Source organism: Alnus glutinosa, chromosome 3 (assembly GCF_958979055.1).
Source record: "Alnus glutinosa chromosome 3, dhAlnGlut1.1, whole genome shotgun sequence".
In the NCBI taxonomy this organism is placed as follows: domain Eukaryota; kingdom Viridiplantae; phylum Streptophyta; class Magnoliopsida; order Fagales; family Betulaceae; genus Alnus; species Alnus glutinosa.
The window spans coordinates 23,919,788-23,940,129 of record NC_084888.1 but is presented as its reverse complement, the minus strand read 5'-3'; the positions used below and the strand labels follow the sequence as shown (position 1 = coordinate 23,940,129).

The 20,342-nt window shown below is 40.2% G+C and overlaps 1 protein-coding gene across 1 annotated transcript; it reads left to right on the top strand.

Moving 5' to 3' along the window:
- Positions 1 to 4,226: 4,226 nt before the first annotated feature.
- LOC133864417 (sulfite exporter TauE/SafE family protein 3-like) lies at positions 4,227 to 8,389 on the top strand. The gene is made up of 13 exons (XM_062300748.1): positions 4,227 to 4,421; positions 4,600 to 4,842; positions 4,954 to 5,113; positions 5,188 to 5,388; positions 5,483 to 5,547; positions 5,623 to 5,650; positions 5,725 to 5,801; positions 5,867 to 5,953; positions 6,073 to 6,123; positions 6,301 to 6,522; positions 7,829 to 7,922; positions 8,020 to 8,156; positions 8,261 to 8,389. The coding sequence occupies exons 2-13, from the start codon at positions 4,651 to 4,653 to the stop codon at positions 8,348 to 8,350; spliced, it is 1,404 nt and encodes a 467-aa protein (XP_062156732.1). The 5' UTR covers positions 4,227 to 4,421; positions 4,600 to 4,650; the 3' UTR covers positions 8,351 to 8,389.
- Positions 8,390 to 20,342: the final 11,953 nt, after the last annotated feature.

The window sequence follows — 20,342 nt, the reverse complement described above, 5'->3', positions numbered from 1 at the left end:
AGTGAGGGAGATAGAGAGAGGACGTACCTGTGGTTGACGGAGAGCGGCCGCAGGTGGTGGCCGACAGTGTCTGAAAAGTGAGACAGAGAGAGAGACGAGTGAGACGACAGAGTTGAGAAATGGACTGAGTTGAGAGAGAGAGAGAGAGAGAGAGAGAGAGTATAGCTGCTTTTTAGAAAGGAAAAAAAAATAAAATTTGAAAAAATAAAAAACAAAACAAAAATTAAACTTTTATTTTTGGGTGAGGCGCGCGTGGAACACGAAAGTTTCGTGTCCCGCGTGAACGCCCCCCTTCCCCCCCCAAATGCTCAATATGAGCCTTTTTTATCTTTTAATTAATTTTTTTGAATATCAGTTATATTTTTCGTTTGTATTTTTTTAAAAAAATAAAATAAAATAAAATTCTTTTTCGTTTTTTTATTTTAATAGAAAACTAGTTTTTCTTTTTTACTTTTAGATTGTTTTCTTCTTCTTTTTTTTTTTTAAAAAAAATGTTTTAATAATTATTAGTTTTTTTTTTCGTTTGTTTTTTTTAAAATAAAATTCTTTTCCGTTTTTTAATTTTCATTTATTTTTTCGTTTTTTTTTTTTAATTCTAGTTTTTCTATTTTCAAAAAAATGGTTTTTTACTATTTTTTTAATTTTAATTGATAATTTTAATTTTAATTACAACTCAATCATGTTAGATCATCCGATCGATCATGATAGATCAATAGGATCGATAGATCATCCGATCAATCATGGTAGATCATCCGATCGATCATGATAAATCATCTGATCAATCATGATAGATCAATAGGATCGATAGATCATCCGATCAATCATGGTAGATCATCCGATCGATCATGATAAATCATCTGATCAATCATGATAGATCAACAGGATAGATAGATCATCCGATCGATAATGATAGATCAATAAGATCGATAAATTATTTGATCAATCATGGTAGATCATCTGATCGATCATAATAGATCATTCGATCAATCATGATAGATCGATAGATCATCCGATCAATCATGGTAGATCATCCAATCGATAATGATAGATCAATAGGATCGATAGATCATCCGATCAATCGTGGTAGATCATCCGATCAATCGTGGTAGATCATCCGATCGATCATAATAAATCATCCGATCAATCATGATAGATCATCCAATCGTTCATGATAAATCATCCGATCATTCATGATAAATCATTCGATCAATCATGATAGATCAATAGGATCATGATAGATCTTCCGATCAATCATGATAGATCATCTGACCAATCATGGTAGATCATCCGATCAATCATGACAGATCATCCGACCAATCATGGTAGATTATCCAATCAATCATGGTAGATCATCCGATCGATCATGATAAATTATCCAATCAATCATGATAGATTAATAGGATCGATAGATATTCTGATCAATCATGGTAGATCATCCAATCGATCATGATTGATCATCCGATCGATCATGATAGATCATCCGATTGATCATGATAGATCATCCAATCAATCATGATAGATCAATAGGATCGATAGATCATTCGATCGATCATGATAGATCATCCGATCAATCGTGGTAGATCATCCAATCGATCATGATAAATTATCCGATCAATCATGATAGATTAATAGGATCGATAGATATTCCGATCAATCATGGTAGATCATCCAATCGATCATGATATATCATCCGATCGATCATGATAGATCATCCAATCAATCATGATAGATCAATAGGATCGATAGATCATCCGATCGATCATGATAGATCATCCGATCAATCGTGGTAGATCATCCAATCGATCATGATAAATTATCCGATCAATCATGATAGATTAATAGGATCGATAGATATTCCGATCAATCATGGTAGATCATCCAATCGATCATGATATATCATCCGATCGATCATGATAGATCATCCAATCAATCATGATAGATCAATAGGATCGATAGATCATCCGATCGATCATGATAGATCAATAGGATCGATAGATCATCCGATCAATCGTGGTAGATCATCCGATCGATCATGATAAATCATCCTGATCAATCATGATAAATCATCCGATCGTTCATGATAAATCATCCGATCAATCATGATAGATCAATAGGATCATGATAGATCTTCCGATCAATCGTGGTAGATCATCCGATCAATCATGATAGACCATCCGACCAATCATGGTAAATTATCCGATCAATCTTGGTAGATCATCCGATCGATCATGATAAATCGTCCGATCAATCACGATAGATCTTCCGATCAATCATGATAGATCATCCGACCAATCATGGTAGATCATCCGATCAATCATAACAGATCATCCGACCAATCATGGTAGATTATCCGATCAATCATGGTAGATCATCTGATCGATCATGATAAATTATCCGATCAATCATGATAAATTATCCGATCAACGAAAAAGTTTTTATTTTTGTTTTTTTTTTTAAAAAAAAAAATATAGTTGAAAATTACGAAAACAATTTTTTTTTAATAAAAAAAATAAACGAAAAAGAAAAAAGAAAAACCAGTTTTCTAGTAAAAACATAATATAATTTTTAAGAATTAGTAACGTGGACAATTTTGAATGTTACTAAATTAGTAACGTGCAAAATAGTAACGTGACTAAATATTTGAAATTGTATTATTTTTTTAAAAAATATATTGACATAATATTTAGTAACATGCAGAATTTTGCAAGTTACTAATTTAGTAGCATTCAAAATTGTCCACATTACTAATGTAGTAACGTGCAAAATTTTGCACGTTACTAATTCTAAAAAAATTATATTATGTTTTTAAAAAATATATTGACATAATTTTTAGTAAGATGCAAAATTTTACACGTTATTAAATTAGTAACGTTCAAAATGTTCCACGTTACTACATTAGTAACGTGCAAAATTTTGCACGTTACTAATTCTTAAAAATTATATTGACATAATAGTTAATAACGTGCAAAAGTTTGCACGTTACTATTTAGCAACGTGTAAAATTTTCCACGTTACTAAATTAGTAACGTGCAAAATTTGCATGTTACTAAATACTTTAGTAACGTGCAAATTGTTAGCACGTTACTAAATTTAGTAACGTGGAAAATTTTACACGTTACTAAATGCTCAGTTTTTTGTAGTGATACTTAAATTAAATCAAATGGATTGGTAGATCACATCACCTATTGTTGTCAGATCATAGTACATTATTAGAATTTAGATCACACCTAATTATATAATGATACAAAAAAAGTATTGTTGATATGATTATTACATTATATAATAAAGATATAATGTGCCATATCACCTAAGATTTAATATCATATAAATTCTTAGATCATATGCATTTCATATAAATTCTAGTGATAATACATATGATCATATAATCTAATGATTTCAATTCTAATGTTTATATTTAATTTGTGATTATAAGAAACACGTTGATTTTAATGTTAATCACTGGATTTGGGATTATACCAATTACATTGTCATTGTATATGATATGATTATTTAAATAATATGATTAAGTATAAAGATTTTCATTAAATCATATGATTAATAATTTGTTATTAATTCAATAATCATTAGATACTTGATTATTAGACTCAGAGTCTTAGTCTCTAAGATCATATAGATATAACCATCTTAATTATCTATCTATTATTAAATTATATATTATATAGATAGTTATAAATATGATTAATAATTATATATTGTATAGCAAAAATGAATTATTGCTAATTAATAAGTGATATATTAAATAAGTTATTTTTATCACAATATATATATATATATATATATATATATATATATATATATATATATATATATATATATATATATATATATATATATATCTATTAATAAATATATATGAGCCGAGCCTCTTTACAAGTATATTCGAGAACTTTAAACGAGTGAGCTGAGTTTTATATGGGTATGTATTGTTTAATAATCGAGTATTGTTTTGTGTTTACAAATGACTCATTTAATAATCGAGCCGTGTACAAACTAAACCTGAATGAACTCACAGATAACTTTGCTTCGTTTACGTCCCTAGTAACGGCACTTGGTGTAAGTAAATGGGAGTAAAGAAGGGTTGTAACGTTTGTCAGGTGGGTTGTCCAAAAACATAAATAAAGAAAGAGATGTGTTGAGATAGAGAAAGACAAAAACATAATATCGATGAAACGGAAGAGAGAGAGAAACGACAGGTAGAACTATAACTAACTTTGTTCAGTTTTTGGCTCTCTCAGCTCTCAAAGCTCAGTTCTAGTGAAGTCCGAGTTGAATAAACTCACCTGGTGAACTTGTTGTCAGCTTTTGGTCAACACCTACCAACGCGGCTGACAGAGTAAATCTGAGATTCGATCTATTTTCGTGCTTCCACCTCTGTTTTGAACTCCGGAGAGTCTGATAGAGTAGGCTTTCGAGTACCATTTTCATTTTTTGGTCTTAAACTTTATACTGCTCTCAGAGTGGAGCAGAACTTAATGTGCTGGTTATCTTCAAAAATTCGAGTTTTTCAAAAATATCCTTTAAACTTAATGAGCAGAACTTAATGAACTTAATGTTTTGAGTTTTGGGTTTAAAAAACAGTTGAAAAGAATTGATAAATTGAAGGAGAAGAACGGCGAAAAGAAATATACAATGGCTGGGATTGGATCGGAATGGTTGGATTCAAGGTTAATCCAAATGGTTGTGATTGGTCTTCTTCTTATTGCTCCGGTGTTTGTTTCGGCAAAAGAAAGCTTGGAGCAAGAAGCTTCAAATTACAATGTGAAAGTATTGAATATTTCCTTATGGCAACCGGGTCGATTGGGTTACCAACATGTTTGGCCGGTGAGTCCAACTTTTGTGCTCTGTTTGCTTCTGCATTTTAATTTGCTGAAATTCCTGCCAATCGGTGGTGAATACCGTTGGGAGTACTAATTTGAAAGACTGGCTTCACAGGCTATGGAATTTGGCTGGAAAATTGTTGTCGGTACCATAATAGGATTCTTTGGAGCAGCTTTTGGAAGTGTGGGAGGAGTTGGTGGGGGTGGCATTTTTGTTCCTATGCTCACCCTCATCATTGGGTTTGATGAGAAATCTTCAACAGCTATATCAAAATGTAGGATGTTTCTCATCCTCTTTTCTGATTTATTGATAAAAACCAATTTTCGGTGCTTTTGTTTGTTTGATCAGGTATGATCATGGGTGGAGCTGCTGCAACTGTTTTCTACAATCTAAGGCAAAGGCATCCTACACTTGATCTGCCAATCATTGATTATGATCTTGCACTTCTGTTTCAACCAATGTTGATGCTGGGAATCAGTATTGGAGTTGCCTTTAATGTGATTTTTGCTGATTGGATGATCACAGTCTTCTTAATTGTCATCTTCCTAGGTAGGCATTGATTGTTTGAATTAATTGCAATTAATCTCCATATATTATTCTTGGCTGACTTCCCTGATCTGCTCATGATTATAATTACCTGCAGTAACTTCAACTAAGGCATTCCTCAAGGGTGTTGAAACATGGAAAAAGGAAACCATAACTAAAGAGGTAGCTCAAAACTTCACTCATTGAACTTCCTTATGATTCAACTCTCAATATCCTACTCATTTCTCGTTTTTCCAGGAAGCTGCTAGATACCTTCAATCAACAGGTGAGTTTATCTCTCATTTTTTTCTCTTGGGTTTCTCCGAAATTATTGGCCAGGCTAACCTGTTCTTCAATCAGGTAGTGATGTTGAAGAGGTCATATACAAACCTCTGAATGGCATTCATTCAGAGACCAAGGAATCTGAAAAGCGAAAGGTAAGAATACCTAGTTAACATTTCCATGACTCATGGCATTGACTAACTTGGTAAACTTCCCCCAGGTCTACATTCTTGAGAATATTTACTGGAAGGAAGTTGGACTTCTTTTTGCTGTCTGGATCATTATCCTTGCACTGCAGATTTCAAAGGTTTTTATCAACTATATATGTGCTTACGTTTCTTCATAGAAGCCTATAATTTAGAGTTTTCCCTTTAGCTTCATGCATCAATAAGCTTGGCTGATGGGTTTCTCATGTGTTGGACACAGAATTACACAACTACTTGTTCAGTGGCATACTGGGTATTAAACCTATTGCAGGTACCTTTCACAACTTGAATAAGAATAGAACATATGTCTCAATCGTGTTTTCTTTTCTTTTTAATTATTTTCTGTTGGGAATGAATTATAGATGACATATAAGCTTGATCCAAAGATTCTTGAAATCTATACCTCGCGTAGTAAATCAGCCATTGTTTCGTTTCCATTGTCCTTCAGATCCCAGTTACTTTTGCAGTAACTTCGTATGAAGCTGTTAATCTGTACAAAGGACGGAGAGCCATTGCATCAAAGAGAGAAGATGGCACAAATTGGCGAGTGCACCAGCTGGTTCTTTATTGTGCATGTGGCATATTCGCTGGCCTAGTGGGTGGGTTGCTTGGTCTTGGTGGAGGATTCATTTTGGGTCCGCTTTTTCTGGAACTGGGAGTCCCTCCTCAGGTGCATTTACTGCTTCCCTTCGAAGGACCGTCAACATTTATGTTAGGCGGTATGTTTGTATTTGGTTGAATACATGCAAGTGGGCAGAATTATCATTATTCTGACCGTGTATATAGCAGTAAAAATTACGAATCGAAAATTCAAAAAGAAATTCACCAAGAGAGAAAATAACAAAATGGGAAAGAAAACAACTCTAGTTGCTCCAAATAAGTAAACAAAGAATAACTCTGAAAGACTTAAATTTTTATTGATACTTCAAAACTGAATTGTTCCATTGAGTGTGTAGCTGTTATATAGACTAAGATACACTCCAAATTTAACCAGGAAAAAGAAAAAATTAAACAAACCCTAATTGGAAAATGAAAACTAAAAGACACATGCATAATTAAAAAATGAAAATCTAATCCAAATGAAAAGAAAAAAACCCAATCCATATTGGAAATGAAAACTAAAACAGCAATGCATAAATAAAATAAACCAACACTAATGTCGGTTTTCTCCTCCATCAGTCTCCCTAGCATGGATAATAAAACTTGCCCTTGAGTTCAAGTCGTCTTTGCCTCGATCATTCGGATGTCTAATCAATCCATTACATTCCGTTCTTCTCAACATCAAAATAACTTGATGCTGAAACAAAAACAACTTGTAACCAATCACAACTTGATTTTGAGTAGTAGATCTGAATTTTCTTGCACCAACTTGAAACAAAATAATCTTCATAAACTCTTGATTGATTGTCATAAACTCACTCTCCTTAAAAAAATTTCCAAAAATGATCAATTCTTTCTTGACGATGAAAAATCAAATTTTCCTTCAACATGTTAAAACTAACGTCAAGATTTTGTATAAGTAAATTTGACAAAATTTTAATTCCCAAGAAAATCCACATAATTAATTTTCTTAAGACCCCATTGGGATACTTCACTCTCTGATTTTTTCGTCAAACACATGATGCCATCATTCTCTTCAACAATTTTTATAGTATCAAGAAATAAATTTACTTCTTCCAATAATTCCTCTTCGTCAGGATAGATGTCGTAGATTGGTCACAGAAAAATCTTTCTCAATAATTTCATCTAAAAAAAAATAAAAAACTGCTATTAGATTAACTATTTTAGTTATTTTGACTAGCCCAACGTGAGTGTCTATCAATAATAGCCTCATGAAAAGGGGTAATGAAGTCAAGGGAGAAGAGTACGTTCTTTCAGAAGAAACTTCAAAATTTCCATGTTCACTTTTACACCTCAGGAAGGACATTCTAATTAAATAACGGGAAATTATTTTGTGAACCGCTGATAACTTTCAGGTGTCAAGTGCCACAGCCAGCTTTGCCATGGCCTTTTCCTCGACCATGTCTGTCGTAGAATATTACCTTCTGAAACGTTTCCCAGTTCCTTATGGTAAGTAAAATTGCTCGATATCAATGGAAATTACTTTTTCTTTCCCCGTCAAAATTCAACACAGGTAATGATTTTTTTCCCCTGCTTTTCGTCGCAGCTCTCTACTTTGTTCCAGTCGCAGCCATTGCTGCCCTTGTAGGCCAACATCTGGTACGAAAGGTGATCGCAATACTCGGGAGAGCATCGTTGATCATCTTCATTCTGGCTTCTACGATTTTCATTAGTGCTATATCACTAGGCATGTGTCATTATGTTTTCTTAAATGATTGAGATTAATTGATCTAATTATGGATTTTAACTTCCTCTCATTAACAGTGAACTGCCTTGTTTCTTTCTACACAGGTGGGGTGGGCATAGTAAAGATAATTGAAAATATTCAGCAGAAGGAGTATATGGGGTTTGATGACATCTGTACATATGAAACATAATCTTGAACGTTTTTTCCCTCCTGTTAAAAATAAGGCATGAATCTTTTCTTTTTTCTTTTTTTGATAACTAAGAAATTTATTTAAAAACAGTCAACAAAAGCAAAATTTTGGGCTTTTAATATTTGCGTAATTCGGTGATCAAAACATGGGTTGTAACATTTTAAACACCTACATGTTTTGGTGTGAAAGTTAGGATTTGGAGTTGCATATTATAATTGAACTCAAATCAGCTAGCCCGAGCCCCATTCTAACGAAATGCATTCCAGAAGAATTTCAAAGTCTACAAGAGAGCACCATCAGCTGAATTAGGTTTATACCCGGTGTAAAGGCCTATTTATAAGCTGAGAGGTGAAGGCAAACCTGCATTAAAGTTATGTCTTCCACTTGACCGCTTGAGCTATCATTTAATTAGGTTTTCACCCGTGGGTTAATCTTGGCCCGAAAGCCCGTAACCTTTCAGAATGGGCTGATCTAAGTTGGATTATTCCCAACAAGATTTAATTTATAAACCGTATAATAAACTTATCATATACACACACTCCATGTCATACAGGAAAAGGGTCCCATGAGTGGTATAAAGGACCACAATTCCATACACATTTAGTAGTCATTGCACGATGTTTCAAGTAAAAGATGTCATTTATGTTACAGCATCCCTAACAAGTTCTCCATTTCGAAGTTTTCGTTAAATTTTGGTGAATATCTCAAAAATCTCATTTCAATAAACTCTCTATAATTTCTCTATTTTATCTATTGTCAGAATTTCACTCCAAATTTGGCTCACAAATTCCATGAACTATTCAATTTTATTTTTTTTATCATTTTTTGAGGAATAATTCCTCTCCCCTTTCACTTCACTTTCATGTTTCGTCTCTCATCATTTGTTAGTAGTGGTTGCTTAAAACTAATAAAAAATTCATATATAATTAAAATAGAAAAATATTTGGAGAGTTTGGTGTAAACAGTTTATTAAAAGTAGTAGTTAAAATAACAAAAATAAACTTTTTAGGTAAAATTTAGTTAAAATTTAGAAAGCCTGTTAGGATGCTCTTATATTAGAAAGGAGTCCCATGAGTGGTATAAAGAAGGACCCCATTTCTGTACTCATTTATTAGTCATCGTAAAATGTTTCAAGTAAAAGATGTGCTCCATGTTATACAGGACCAGGGTCTTCTCCAGTTGTTTCTCCTGCTGCTTTCAACTGAAGAGGATCTCATGTGTTATACAGGAAAGGTGTCCCATGAGTGATATAAAGAAGGACCACATTTCCGTACGTAGTTTTTAGTCGTAGTTCAATGTTTCAAGTAAAAGATGTGCTCCATGTTATACAGGGATCAGGATTCTCTCCAGTCCTGATCCCTCTCAGCTACTAAGAACAGCACATCTCATGTTAAAATAATGGACCGCTCAAATTTAATTTGGCAAAACGTTGGTCAACTCATGTCGTCTCTGTCATTTTCTGCAAGGGAAATTTCTACTTCTCTAACAACTAAGCTTCATACGATCTAAACCCTCTCTCTCGTCCTTGGTTTTTTTATTTATTTATTATTGTTTATCATTTTCTACTTTTCTCTTTGTGCAATCTGACTCTTCTTTCTTGTAAGCTAGGTTTCTTGTTTTCTTTGTTCTTTTTTCTATTCGCCCTCACATGATAGATGCAGGATACTGGGGTTCCTTTTACAGGGGAAGTCTCGATGCCCTCTTCAAGAACAATACCTCCATCTGGGGAGATTTCTTTGGTAGGCTTGAGAGTTTAGAGGTCTTGGCATTGGATTACATCAATTTGATTGGGTGGATCCTGGATGTTCTCTACTCAGTTGCAGGACTCAACCCAGTTGAGAAATCTCTCTTGTATGAATTGCAATTTGGTGGGTCCGTTGCCAAGTTTTCTGGGCAAGATTTCTTCTCTATCAAACTTGAAACTTTGTAGGAATAATTTGACCAGTGAGATTTGGGCGAGTTTTAGCGGTATGCGGTTGCAGATATTTTTTGTGAGTTCTTTGTAATGTGAAATAAATCTTGGGTTTGTTTTCTTTCTTTGGAAGAAATTGGGAACAAATTCAATTAAAATTAAAGATTCTGACCATTTTTCCTAATTTTCTCGGCAACAAAAATGGTACTTTAACGTTCTCCCTTGTCTAGTTTCCAAATCAAGTATTGTTGGGTTTTTTTATCCAAATTTTGTGTTAGTGACCGTTCAATAGATTCACACCCCCGACTGTTCCAAATCAAAAACATGCCATCCATTGCTCCTCAAGAAAACTCCATTTCGCATTTTCACAATCTTTTGCCCTGACTTCTATGGTGTTGGTACAGTTTCCGGTATGGTGACGTGTCGCCTGGTGATTCGCTGCTGGATTCTGATCTACTACCTCAATCCTGTAAAAAGAACAAACAACACGTTGGGGGTGCCGACTACGCCCACTCCAATGCCTAAGTCAGTTTAAATCAATTTTCTGCAGGGTATTCTTAATCTTAATCTCAAGAGCTTAGAGAATTCGTGATTCCATACCTGGTGCGGCTATCGTATTTATAAGCTGGACTTGTAGTCTTACCAGATTTGTAATCTTACTAGAATTCTTGACACCTAGTTGGATTAGGAGTTGGAGTCCTAGCTTAGTTGAACTTTAATCATATCTTTAGGGAATTCGAATGGGATTGTAGAGTCCGAAGTTGATTGCGTTTGTACCTCTTTAAACTTGATTCCGTATCAATAACTATCTTATCCCGTATCAATAACTATCTTATCCCATTAATTATGGAATTGTGGTTTATCCCTGATCTTCTGGGATTCTATCCTCATCGCATTCTAAGACAACTGCGGCACACTGCAACCAACCTCCGAGGTGATGATACCCGAGATATGTTCGCTCCGACTTGGAGATCTCGGGGTATTGCCGCACCATAATAGGTTTGTGTAAGGCCGAGATGTTGTCGCGCTGAATCGATATTAAACCGAGGCGTTATTACCCCGAGGCGATATTACCCCGAAGCGTTATTACTCCGAGACACAAATACCCGAGATATGTTTGCTCCATCTAGACTAGGAGATCTCGGGATATACCGTTGCCTGGAATGTGACGACTGAGACGTCGTTATACCTTCGAGATGTCTTTATATGTCCGAGACGTCTTTACACCTAGAAGATCTTTCTTTGCTGGGCGGAACAAATGTCCGAGACATAACTCCGAGATGTCCTTGAATCCACGTGTCTCTAGGGTTGATTTTATCCCTAACAGTCACCCCCCTAATTCTCTGATTTCAGAAATAAATGGAAATAAGAGAATTACTTTCCGTCTGCCAACCTGTACCTGCTACTGTGAAGGGCGCGTCTTTTCAACAGTTCAAACATTTAAATCTTACCACTTCTTTTTCCAATGACGACGTCAGCTCTGTATCGTCGCTCTTTGTCATCATGAAACGGTACTGTCGAGGTAGCGCATTTAATTCGGGAATACGGAAGGCGCGCCTTTTCAACTTCGGGAATTTTGAAATGATGGCGCCTTTTGATATTTTAGACACGTAGGGGAGGGGATATTTAAGGTTTTGAACACTTTCACTGTTCATTCTTTGACATTCACCTATTCTCTCTCTTGATCCTCCATTGTCGCCTTTTTCCTAAACTCTTTTCTTTCTCTGTATCCTCTACTTCTTCTTTTCTTCTTCCTTCTATGGCTCCTAAAAAAGCTGCTTCGGCGGCTTCGTGGATCTCTCTCCCCTGGAGAGTAGGGTGGAAACCACCCTTTTTGCAAAGCATGAGGGTGTCCTTCGTCTGAACTACGAGATTCCTCCAACAGTGAGGATGTTCTATCAAGAGCCTGGAGCTCGGATTATCAACGGCGGCGACGTTACCTTGTATGAGAGGATGTTTCTCGCTGGGCTACGGTTACCGTTTCCGGAGATTGCTGGGGATTTTGTCCTTTTCCTGATGGTTGCACCCAGTCAGATTATGCCCAATGCCTGGAGGTATCTGTTCGCTTCTTACATCCTTTGGAGGCTCGTGTTGAAGAAGGAGATGGATATCTTGCAATTCTTCAACATCTACAGACCGAGGCAAACTTCAGAGGGGATGATTGAACTCTGTGTTCGTCACCCGCCTGTCTTCATCAAGCTCAAGAGTGGGCTAACGAACAACAAATTCTGGGAAATGCAATTTTTCAGAGTTTCTAGGGAGTGGGAATGCCCTGAAGGCACTCTTCTGCCTGAAGACCATAGGATGCCTCAGACCTGGCAATTGCTGCGACCTGACCGAAGCGACCCCCCTTCACTCAGTGTATCCGACCTGGCGGATGTCAAGGAAATAAGTGGGTGGTCTGTTGCTAGGGTCAAGGCTGACAAATTTGAAGAAGTTGATTTTGATAACCTTGTCACCGAGGAGAATTTAAGGCAGTTTCTCGGATATAACATCCCGAGAGACAAACAGCTAATTACCAAGAGAGGGGCTATTAAGAAGAGGAATGACGCCCCTCCCTCTCCGAGGCCTGTTACTAAGAAGAGGCCATTCAAAGGTTCCGAAGAAGTACCCAAGGATGTCCCTTTGCGGAAGAAACAGAATATCCCTCTGGCTGCCTTGGGTGCAAGGAGAACTCCCCCCTCGGTTCCGTCATCTGGAATGAACGTTGAAGAGGGATCTACAAGTTTTCGGGGTTTCATTCCAGAAGTTTCTCCTTCGCCAGAAGCTAGCGCTGCTCCTTCCTTTGTTTTAAGGGATGAGTCTGGCTCCGAGGCCCCATATCAGGCTGAACAGGGTGCAAAAACTCCTTTTGCGGAACCTCCTCTCGGAACTTCGACAGCGGATGCCTCGGAACCCGAGAGATTTGGAGAAGGAGATGAGACTGTTCCTGAGGCCCGAGACATACAAGTCACGCGCAGAGTGAAACATCCGGCCCGAAAGCGGAAGTTCACAGCCCAGGACCGAATTGCTGAGAAGCTCTTGGAGGCCGAGCGGATGTCGGGCAAGGCGTTTATAAGACCTTCTGATGCCGAGGAAGTGCGTCAAGAGCCTGTTGCTTCGTGTGATGAATCTCTTGAAGAGAGGGATGAGGAAGCTAGCACCCCCCGAGCTGAGCCTCTTGTTGAGGAGTTTGAAGTCTAGGCTACTCCCCAAACTCCTTCCTCGGAACGTCCAGCACCTCCCGAGGAAAATCGTGAGCTGGGGCATAGCACCCCCCAAGCTCCATGTTCTGCAGCCGTACAACTTGAAACTCGCTGCGGAGTACCTGAGGTTGAAAATATTGAAGAACCTAGAACTTCTCGGGAAGTGGTTGATCAAGAGATGCCGGGCTCTGCTTCTGAAGTTCAGGGTGTAAGTCAACCCGAAGTGGCTCCTAATCTCGGAGTGCCTGAGGAGTCTCGGATCGACTCCGAGAACGTCATTCCTGAAGCAAGTGTGCTTCCCGAGTCTTCCACTAGGAGTGGGTCTCGTGTTGAGGCCAGCCCTTCTAGATTAAGATCTGATGGGTCCGAAGCGGCTCCGAGTGCAGGGGATGTACCTCCTGTGGGTCCTAGCTCCTCTTCTATGGTCTCAGCTGGTTTCGAGGTTTAGGACAGAGGCCTTCTGGGTCATCCAATGGAAGCTATAAAGAACCTGATTCCCGAGGGGTATTTGGGAAATGCAGGGGTGTCTTCTCCCGAGAAGATTGCTCAAGGCATTCTTATTTCTCATTATCAGGTAAGTTTCTGAAACCAGGCTTTTTCATTCTATTCATATCTTGATTCTGACTTTGCTTACTTTTCTCTTTAGCTTCTTGTGAAGATGACCGCCCTTTGGCAGAAGTACGAAAATCGTCCGGCGCCCCCACCTGCTCCTGCTCCCGAAGTGCAAGCTCGCATCTCGGGCTTGGAGAATGAAGTTGCGGCACTGAAGGCCCTTCTTCGATCTAAAGACGAAGAACTCACGTCTTGGGACTCGACTATATCTGAGATGCGTTCTGCCAATGCTCGTTTGAAGAAAGAAATTCTGGAGGCCAATGAACGGTACACATGTTCCGTTGCAAGTCTTTCTACCGAACTGGATCGTGCAGATTAGTTGTCCCTTCGCTTGTCAGCCATGCAAAACGAATGCTCCGAAGCGTGCAAAAATGCTATGAATGCCGAAGCTGAAAAGGACAAACTGAAAGATGAGGTTGAAAGACTTGAGGCCAAGAGAAATAAAGCTGTTAAGGCGCAGGTTCACTCGGAGAGTCTCTTAATCAGGCTCAGGGCTAGATATGACACAGATCGGGCAAAACTCAAGCGTTATCTGAAGCAGTTGAGCTATGCACCATACCTTCGGGATCAGAGTTGGGCTCGGGGTTACCATTGGGGTTTCAAAAATTTTCGAACCTTGGTAACGAATCCCCAATATAAATTCGACCCCGAGACGGTTGGGCCGATGCTTGTGGGTTTTCCTGAAGAAGCCATCTTAGAGATGGAAGAGTTCGGTAAGGACTTCATGCCTGATGTTCCGAGTTGGGGTGATGACGCACCAGATCCTCGAGAAGATCCCCTTGATGGTGCCGCAAGCTAAAGGCTTCTCGGGCTAATGCCTTAATTTTTCTTTTTCTTCCTTTTTTATCAACCTGTAATGAACCTCAAATATGAAATGAAATCTTTTGAATGAAACTTTTACCTTTTAAATCTCTCTTTTCCGATCATAACATTTGGAGGAGCCTTTTACTTTGATATTCTTTTCAAGTCGTCTGAGGAATAGACTATCTTGAATGCTCTTTTCCTTTTCTGCTTTCGATGTTGGATAGACCGAGAGACTTTTCTTCTTCTGCTCTCGGTGTTGGTCTAACTGAGAGGCTTTTCCTGCTTTCGGTGTTGGATAGACCGAGAGGCTTTTCCTGCTCTCGGTGTTTGGACTAACCGAGAGGTTTTCCTGCTCTCGGTGTTGGACTAACCGAGAGGCTTTTCCTGCTCTCGGTGTTGGATAGACCGAGAGGCTTTTCCTGCTCTCGGTGTTGGATAGACCGAGAGACTTTTCCTGCTCTCGGTGTTTGGACTAACCGAGAGGCTTTTCTTTTCCTGCTCTCGGTGTTGGACTAACCGAGAGGCTTTTCCTGCTCTCGGTGTTGGACTAACCGAGAGGCTTTTCCTGCTCTCGGTGTTGGATAGACCGAGAGGCTTTTCCTGCTCTCGGTGTTGGATAGACCGAGAGACTTTTCCTGCTCTCGGTGTTTGGACTAACCGAGAGGCTTTTCCTGCTCTCGGTGTTGGACTAACCGAGAGGCTTTTCCTGCTCTCGGTGTTTGGACTAACCGAGAGACTTTTCCTGCTCTTGGTGTTTGGACTAACCGAGAGGCTTTTCCTGCTCTCGGTGTTGGATAGACCGAGAGACTTTTCTTTCTCTCGGTGTTGGATAGACCGAGAGACTTTTTCTGCTCTCGGTGTTTGGACTAACCGAGAGGCTTTTCCTGCTCTCGGTATTGGACTAACCGAGAGGCTTTTCCTGCTCTCGGTGTTTGGACTAACCGAGAGGCTTTTCCTGCTCTCGGTGTTTGGACTAACCGAGAGGCTTTTCCTGCTCTCGGTGTTGGATAGACCGAGAGACTTTTCTGACCGAGAGACTTTTCTTGCTCTCGGTGTTTGGACTAACCGAGAGGCTTTTCATGCTCTCGGTGTTGGATAGACCGAGAGACTTTTCTTTTCCTGCTCTTGGTGTTGGACTAACCGAGAGGCTTTTCCTTTAACCCCTAATGGAGGGACTTCTTTCTATTGCCACCTTTCCATGACCCTCTCGGGTTGTTCGAGGAAAAGATGCAAGTGAGTTCTTTTCTCAGTAAAGTATAATTCAGATTGATTCTCGGATTTCTGCAATTGTTAATATATACTGGAAGTAGAAATTCTTTATTGAATATGAAATTGTTTGAAAAGAAAACTGGAAAAGGCAATAAATTACAAAAAATATTTCTTCAGGTGCTCGGCATTCCATGATCTCGGAAGTATCTTCCCTGTCTTGGTCATCAAGTGATAAGCTCCCTTCTGATGGCATCCTATTACCTTGTAGGGACCTTCCCATCCAGGTCCCATTTTGCCTTCCTCCGGATCTTTCGTCATTAAGCTCACCTTCCTGAGTACCCAATCTCAGAGCTGGAACTTTCTGGGCACCACCTGTTTGTTAAAATACAGAGCCGTTCGATTCTGATATGCCGCCCATGTGACATGAGTGTCGTCTCTTTTCTCCTGCAAAAGATCCAGGTGTACCTTAGCATTTTCGTCGTTGAGTCCTGGATTGTAGTGAGCCACACGGAAGCTTGGAGATCCTACTTCCACAGGTATCACTGCCTCGGTTCCATACGTAAGTGAGAATGGTGTCTCGCCCGTTGGAGTTCTTCTGGTGGTTCGGTACGACCACAGCACCTCTGGAACATATTCAACCCATGCTCCTTTCTTCTTATCAAGCTTTTCTTCAGAATCTTTACCAGGTTCTTGTTCGTTGCCTCTACCTGACCGTTCGCCTTTGGGTATAGTACCGAAGCATAATGGTTTCGGATACGGAGCTCTGAACACCACTTCCAAAATGGTTCACAGTCAAACTGCTTCCCATTATCTGTGACGAAAGCATGAGGAATCCCAAACCGGCACACCACCGACTTCTAGAGGAAAGTTACAACATTCGCTGTAGTTATAGCTGCTAATGCTTCTGCTTCCGCCCATTTAGTAAAGTAGTCTACAGCTACAATCAAGAACTTCCGTCCACCTTTTCCTACCGACATTGGGCCAACTATATCCACCCCCCATTTCGCAAATGGCCACGGAGAAGTGAGGGGGGTGAGCTTCTCGGGACTTGCTTTCATGATTCTTGCGAATCTCTGGCACTTGTCATAGGTTCTGACGAGAAGAGCTGAATCTTTCTTGATTGTAGGCCAATAGTAGCCTGCTCGGATGGTTTTTTGTGCCAGCATCCTTCCTCCTGAGTGGTCTCCGCACACACCTTCATGAATTTCCCTGAGAACATAATTCAACTTGGCCTTGGAGAGGCATTTGAGCAGGGGTTAGGAATATCCTCTTTTGTACAGTGTCTCCCCGAGAAGGCAGAACCGTGCTGCTTGTATCTTCACCCTCCGAGCTGCGACCTTATCTTCGGGCAGCATCCCATTTCTGAGGAACTGGATGATGTCCCTTGCCCATTCTGGCTCATCTGGTGCTGAATCTACTTCCATAACCTTGGTCCTCGGGGCTATCGAAGGCTCGGTCAGAACAATAATTTGCCTTCTTGATGCTTCAATTTCTTCTTCTGTTCCTGATGCAATCTTTGAGAACCCATCGGCTCTGATGTTTTCCTCCCGAGGTATCTTTGTGATGACGAACCTTTCGAAATAGGATTGGGATCGCTAAACCTCTTCCAAATACCTAGCCATTCTATCTTCTTGTGCTTCAAATTGCCCTTGGACTTGGCCTACAACCACCTGAGAGTCACTCCAGATTTCGACATTAGTTGCCCCCATTTCTCGGGATAATGCCAAACCCGCTATCACCGCTTTGTACTCAGCTTCATTGTTCGTCGTAACGAAGTCCAGTTTTACAGCAAAACCGAACTCTTGTCCTTCGGGATTCCTGAGGAGGACTCCTACTCCGCTTTTGCCCTATGAGGAAGAGCCATCTACAAACACAACCCAGGTTGACTCTTTAGGAAGTTCTTCTGCTTCAAGAATGTTACAGAATTCTACCAGGAAATCTGCTAGAATCTGTCCTTTGATAGCCGTCCGAGGATGAAACTCGATATCAAATTGTCCGAGTTCCACCGCCCAGTTGACTAATCTTCCCGAGAGGTCAGGTTTTTGCAACACCTTCTTCATCGGATACTCGGTTAGAACTCTGATAGCGTGAGCCTGAAAGTATGGCCTCAATCTTCTGGCTGAAATAATCAAAGCGAACACCAACTTCTCGATCCGAGGATACCTCCCTTCCGCGCCATGCAGTGCTTTACTTGTAAAGTAAACCAGTTTCTGAACCCCTGAATCTTCTCGGACTAGCACCGAGCTTACTGCTGAGGGAGAGACTGCCAGATAGAGATAAAGGATCTCCCCTTCGGTTGGGTGGCTCAACAGTGGTGGGTTGGCTAGATATTCCTTCAACTTCCTGAAAGCCTCCTCATACTCCTCACTCCACATAAATGCTTTTCGTAGAATTTTAAAGAAGGGAAGGCACTTATCTGTCGACCGTGATATGAAACGGTTCAGGGCCGCAATCCTTCCTGTCAGTCGTTGGAGTTGTTTCGTTGTTCTCGGGGGCCTCCATCTCGAGGACAGCTCTGACCTTCTCTGGATTAGCTTCAATGCCCCTCTGCGACACCATAAACCCCAGAAACTTGACTGAAGAAACTCCGAAGGCACACTTCGCGGGGTTGAGCTTCATGTTGTATTTTCTTAGAGTCTGAAAAGTTTCTCGGAGGTCTTCTATATGTTTGTTTGCCCGAACACTTTTAACCAGCAGGTCATCTACATATACTTCAACGTTTCGGCCAATTTGACTTTGAAACATCCGGTTCACAAGTCGCTGATACGTGGCTCCAGCATTCTTCAGTCCGAAGGGCATCATCTTATAGCAGTAAAGTCCTCGGTCTGTGATGAAAGCAGTTTTTTCTAGGTCTGCTTCTTCCATGTAGATCTGATTGTATCCCGAGAAGGCATCCATGAAGCTTAAGAGCTCGTGTCCGGCCGTTGAATCAACCAATAAATCTATTCGAGGCAGAGGAAAGCTATCCTTCAGACATGCTTTATTCAGGTCGGTGAAATCTACGCACATCCTCCACTTGCCGTTAGACTTCTTCACCAGCACCACATTGGCCAGCCACTCGGGATAATCCACCACTCGGATGAATCCAGCTTTCAGCAACTTCTGTACTTCCTCCGCTATAGCCGCGTTTCGTTCGGCAGCAAAAGCTCTCCTTCTCTGCTTCACAGGACGATAATTTGGGTCCACATTTAACTTATGGACAATAACCGAGGGATCAATCCCCGACATATCTTCATGGCTCCAGGCAAATACATCTTTGTTGCGCTTCAAGAATACCACCAAATCTTCCTTCATAGGTTGAGGGAGTTGTGAACCTATACTAACTTTTTTTCCTGAGTCACCTATCTCGAACTCCTCCAAGGCTTCCACAGGCTCCCCCAACGGTGATTGCTATTTTCCATCTTCCTTGGTTTTCTCCCCCCAACTGTGCTGCCTCGGGGTGTCTTTTAAGGACAGATTGTAGCATCGCCTGGCTTCCCTTTGGTCTCCCTTCACCTCTCCAACTCCTTCTTCGGTCGGGAACTTCATGCTGAGATGCGGTGTTGAAGTCACAGCTTTGAAGTCGTTGAGAGCTGTCCGTCCGATAATAGCATTGTAGGCCGAGACTTTGTCAACTATCAGGAACTTCACCATTATGACTTTCTACCTCGGATAGGTCCCTGCCGTCACAGGAAGATCAATAGAACCGAGAGGCAACACCTTTTCTCTAGCAAAACCCTGTAACTGGCATGAGACCGGGACCAGTTTTTCTCATGGGACGCCCATGTAATCGAAAGCTGATTTAAACAGAATATCAGCCGAGCTCCCTGTGTCAACGAGAATCCGCCGAGTCTGATAATTTGCTATGGTCAAGGTGACCACAAGGGCGTCTGTGTGCGGAAGCGAGACCCCAGCATAATCATCATCAGAAAACCCTATAACCAGAGGGTTATATTTTCGAGACTTTGGGGGTTTCTGGACCGAGTATACTTCAAAATCGTCCAGCTGCCTAGCATACGCCTTCCGAGCCGAATTGGACTCGCCTCCTCCTCCAAATCCACCCGAGATAGTGTGGATGATTAGGAGATTACCTTGCTGCGCCACCCGAGGTCTGCTCCTACTTCTCTCCCTTCCTTCATCCCTCCGAGGTCGAGGTGCTAGCTCTCGGCTTCTTCCTCTTTTGTCTTCTTGTCTCGGTTGATAATTCCTCCTTTCATTCCGATCCTCTTCCCTCCGAGGCCGCGGATAATGGTCTCGCTCCTGATGATTCCTCTCATTGGCAAGAAATCAG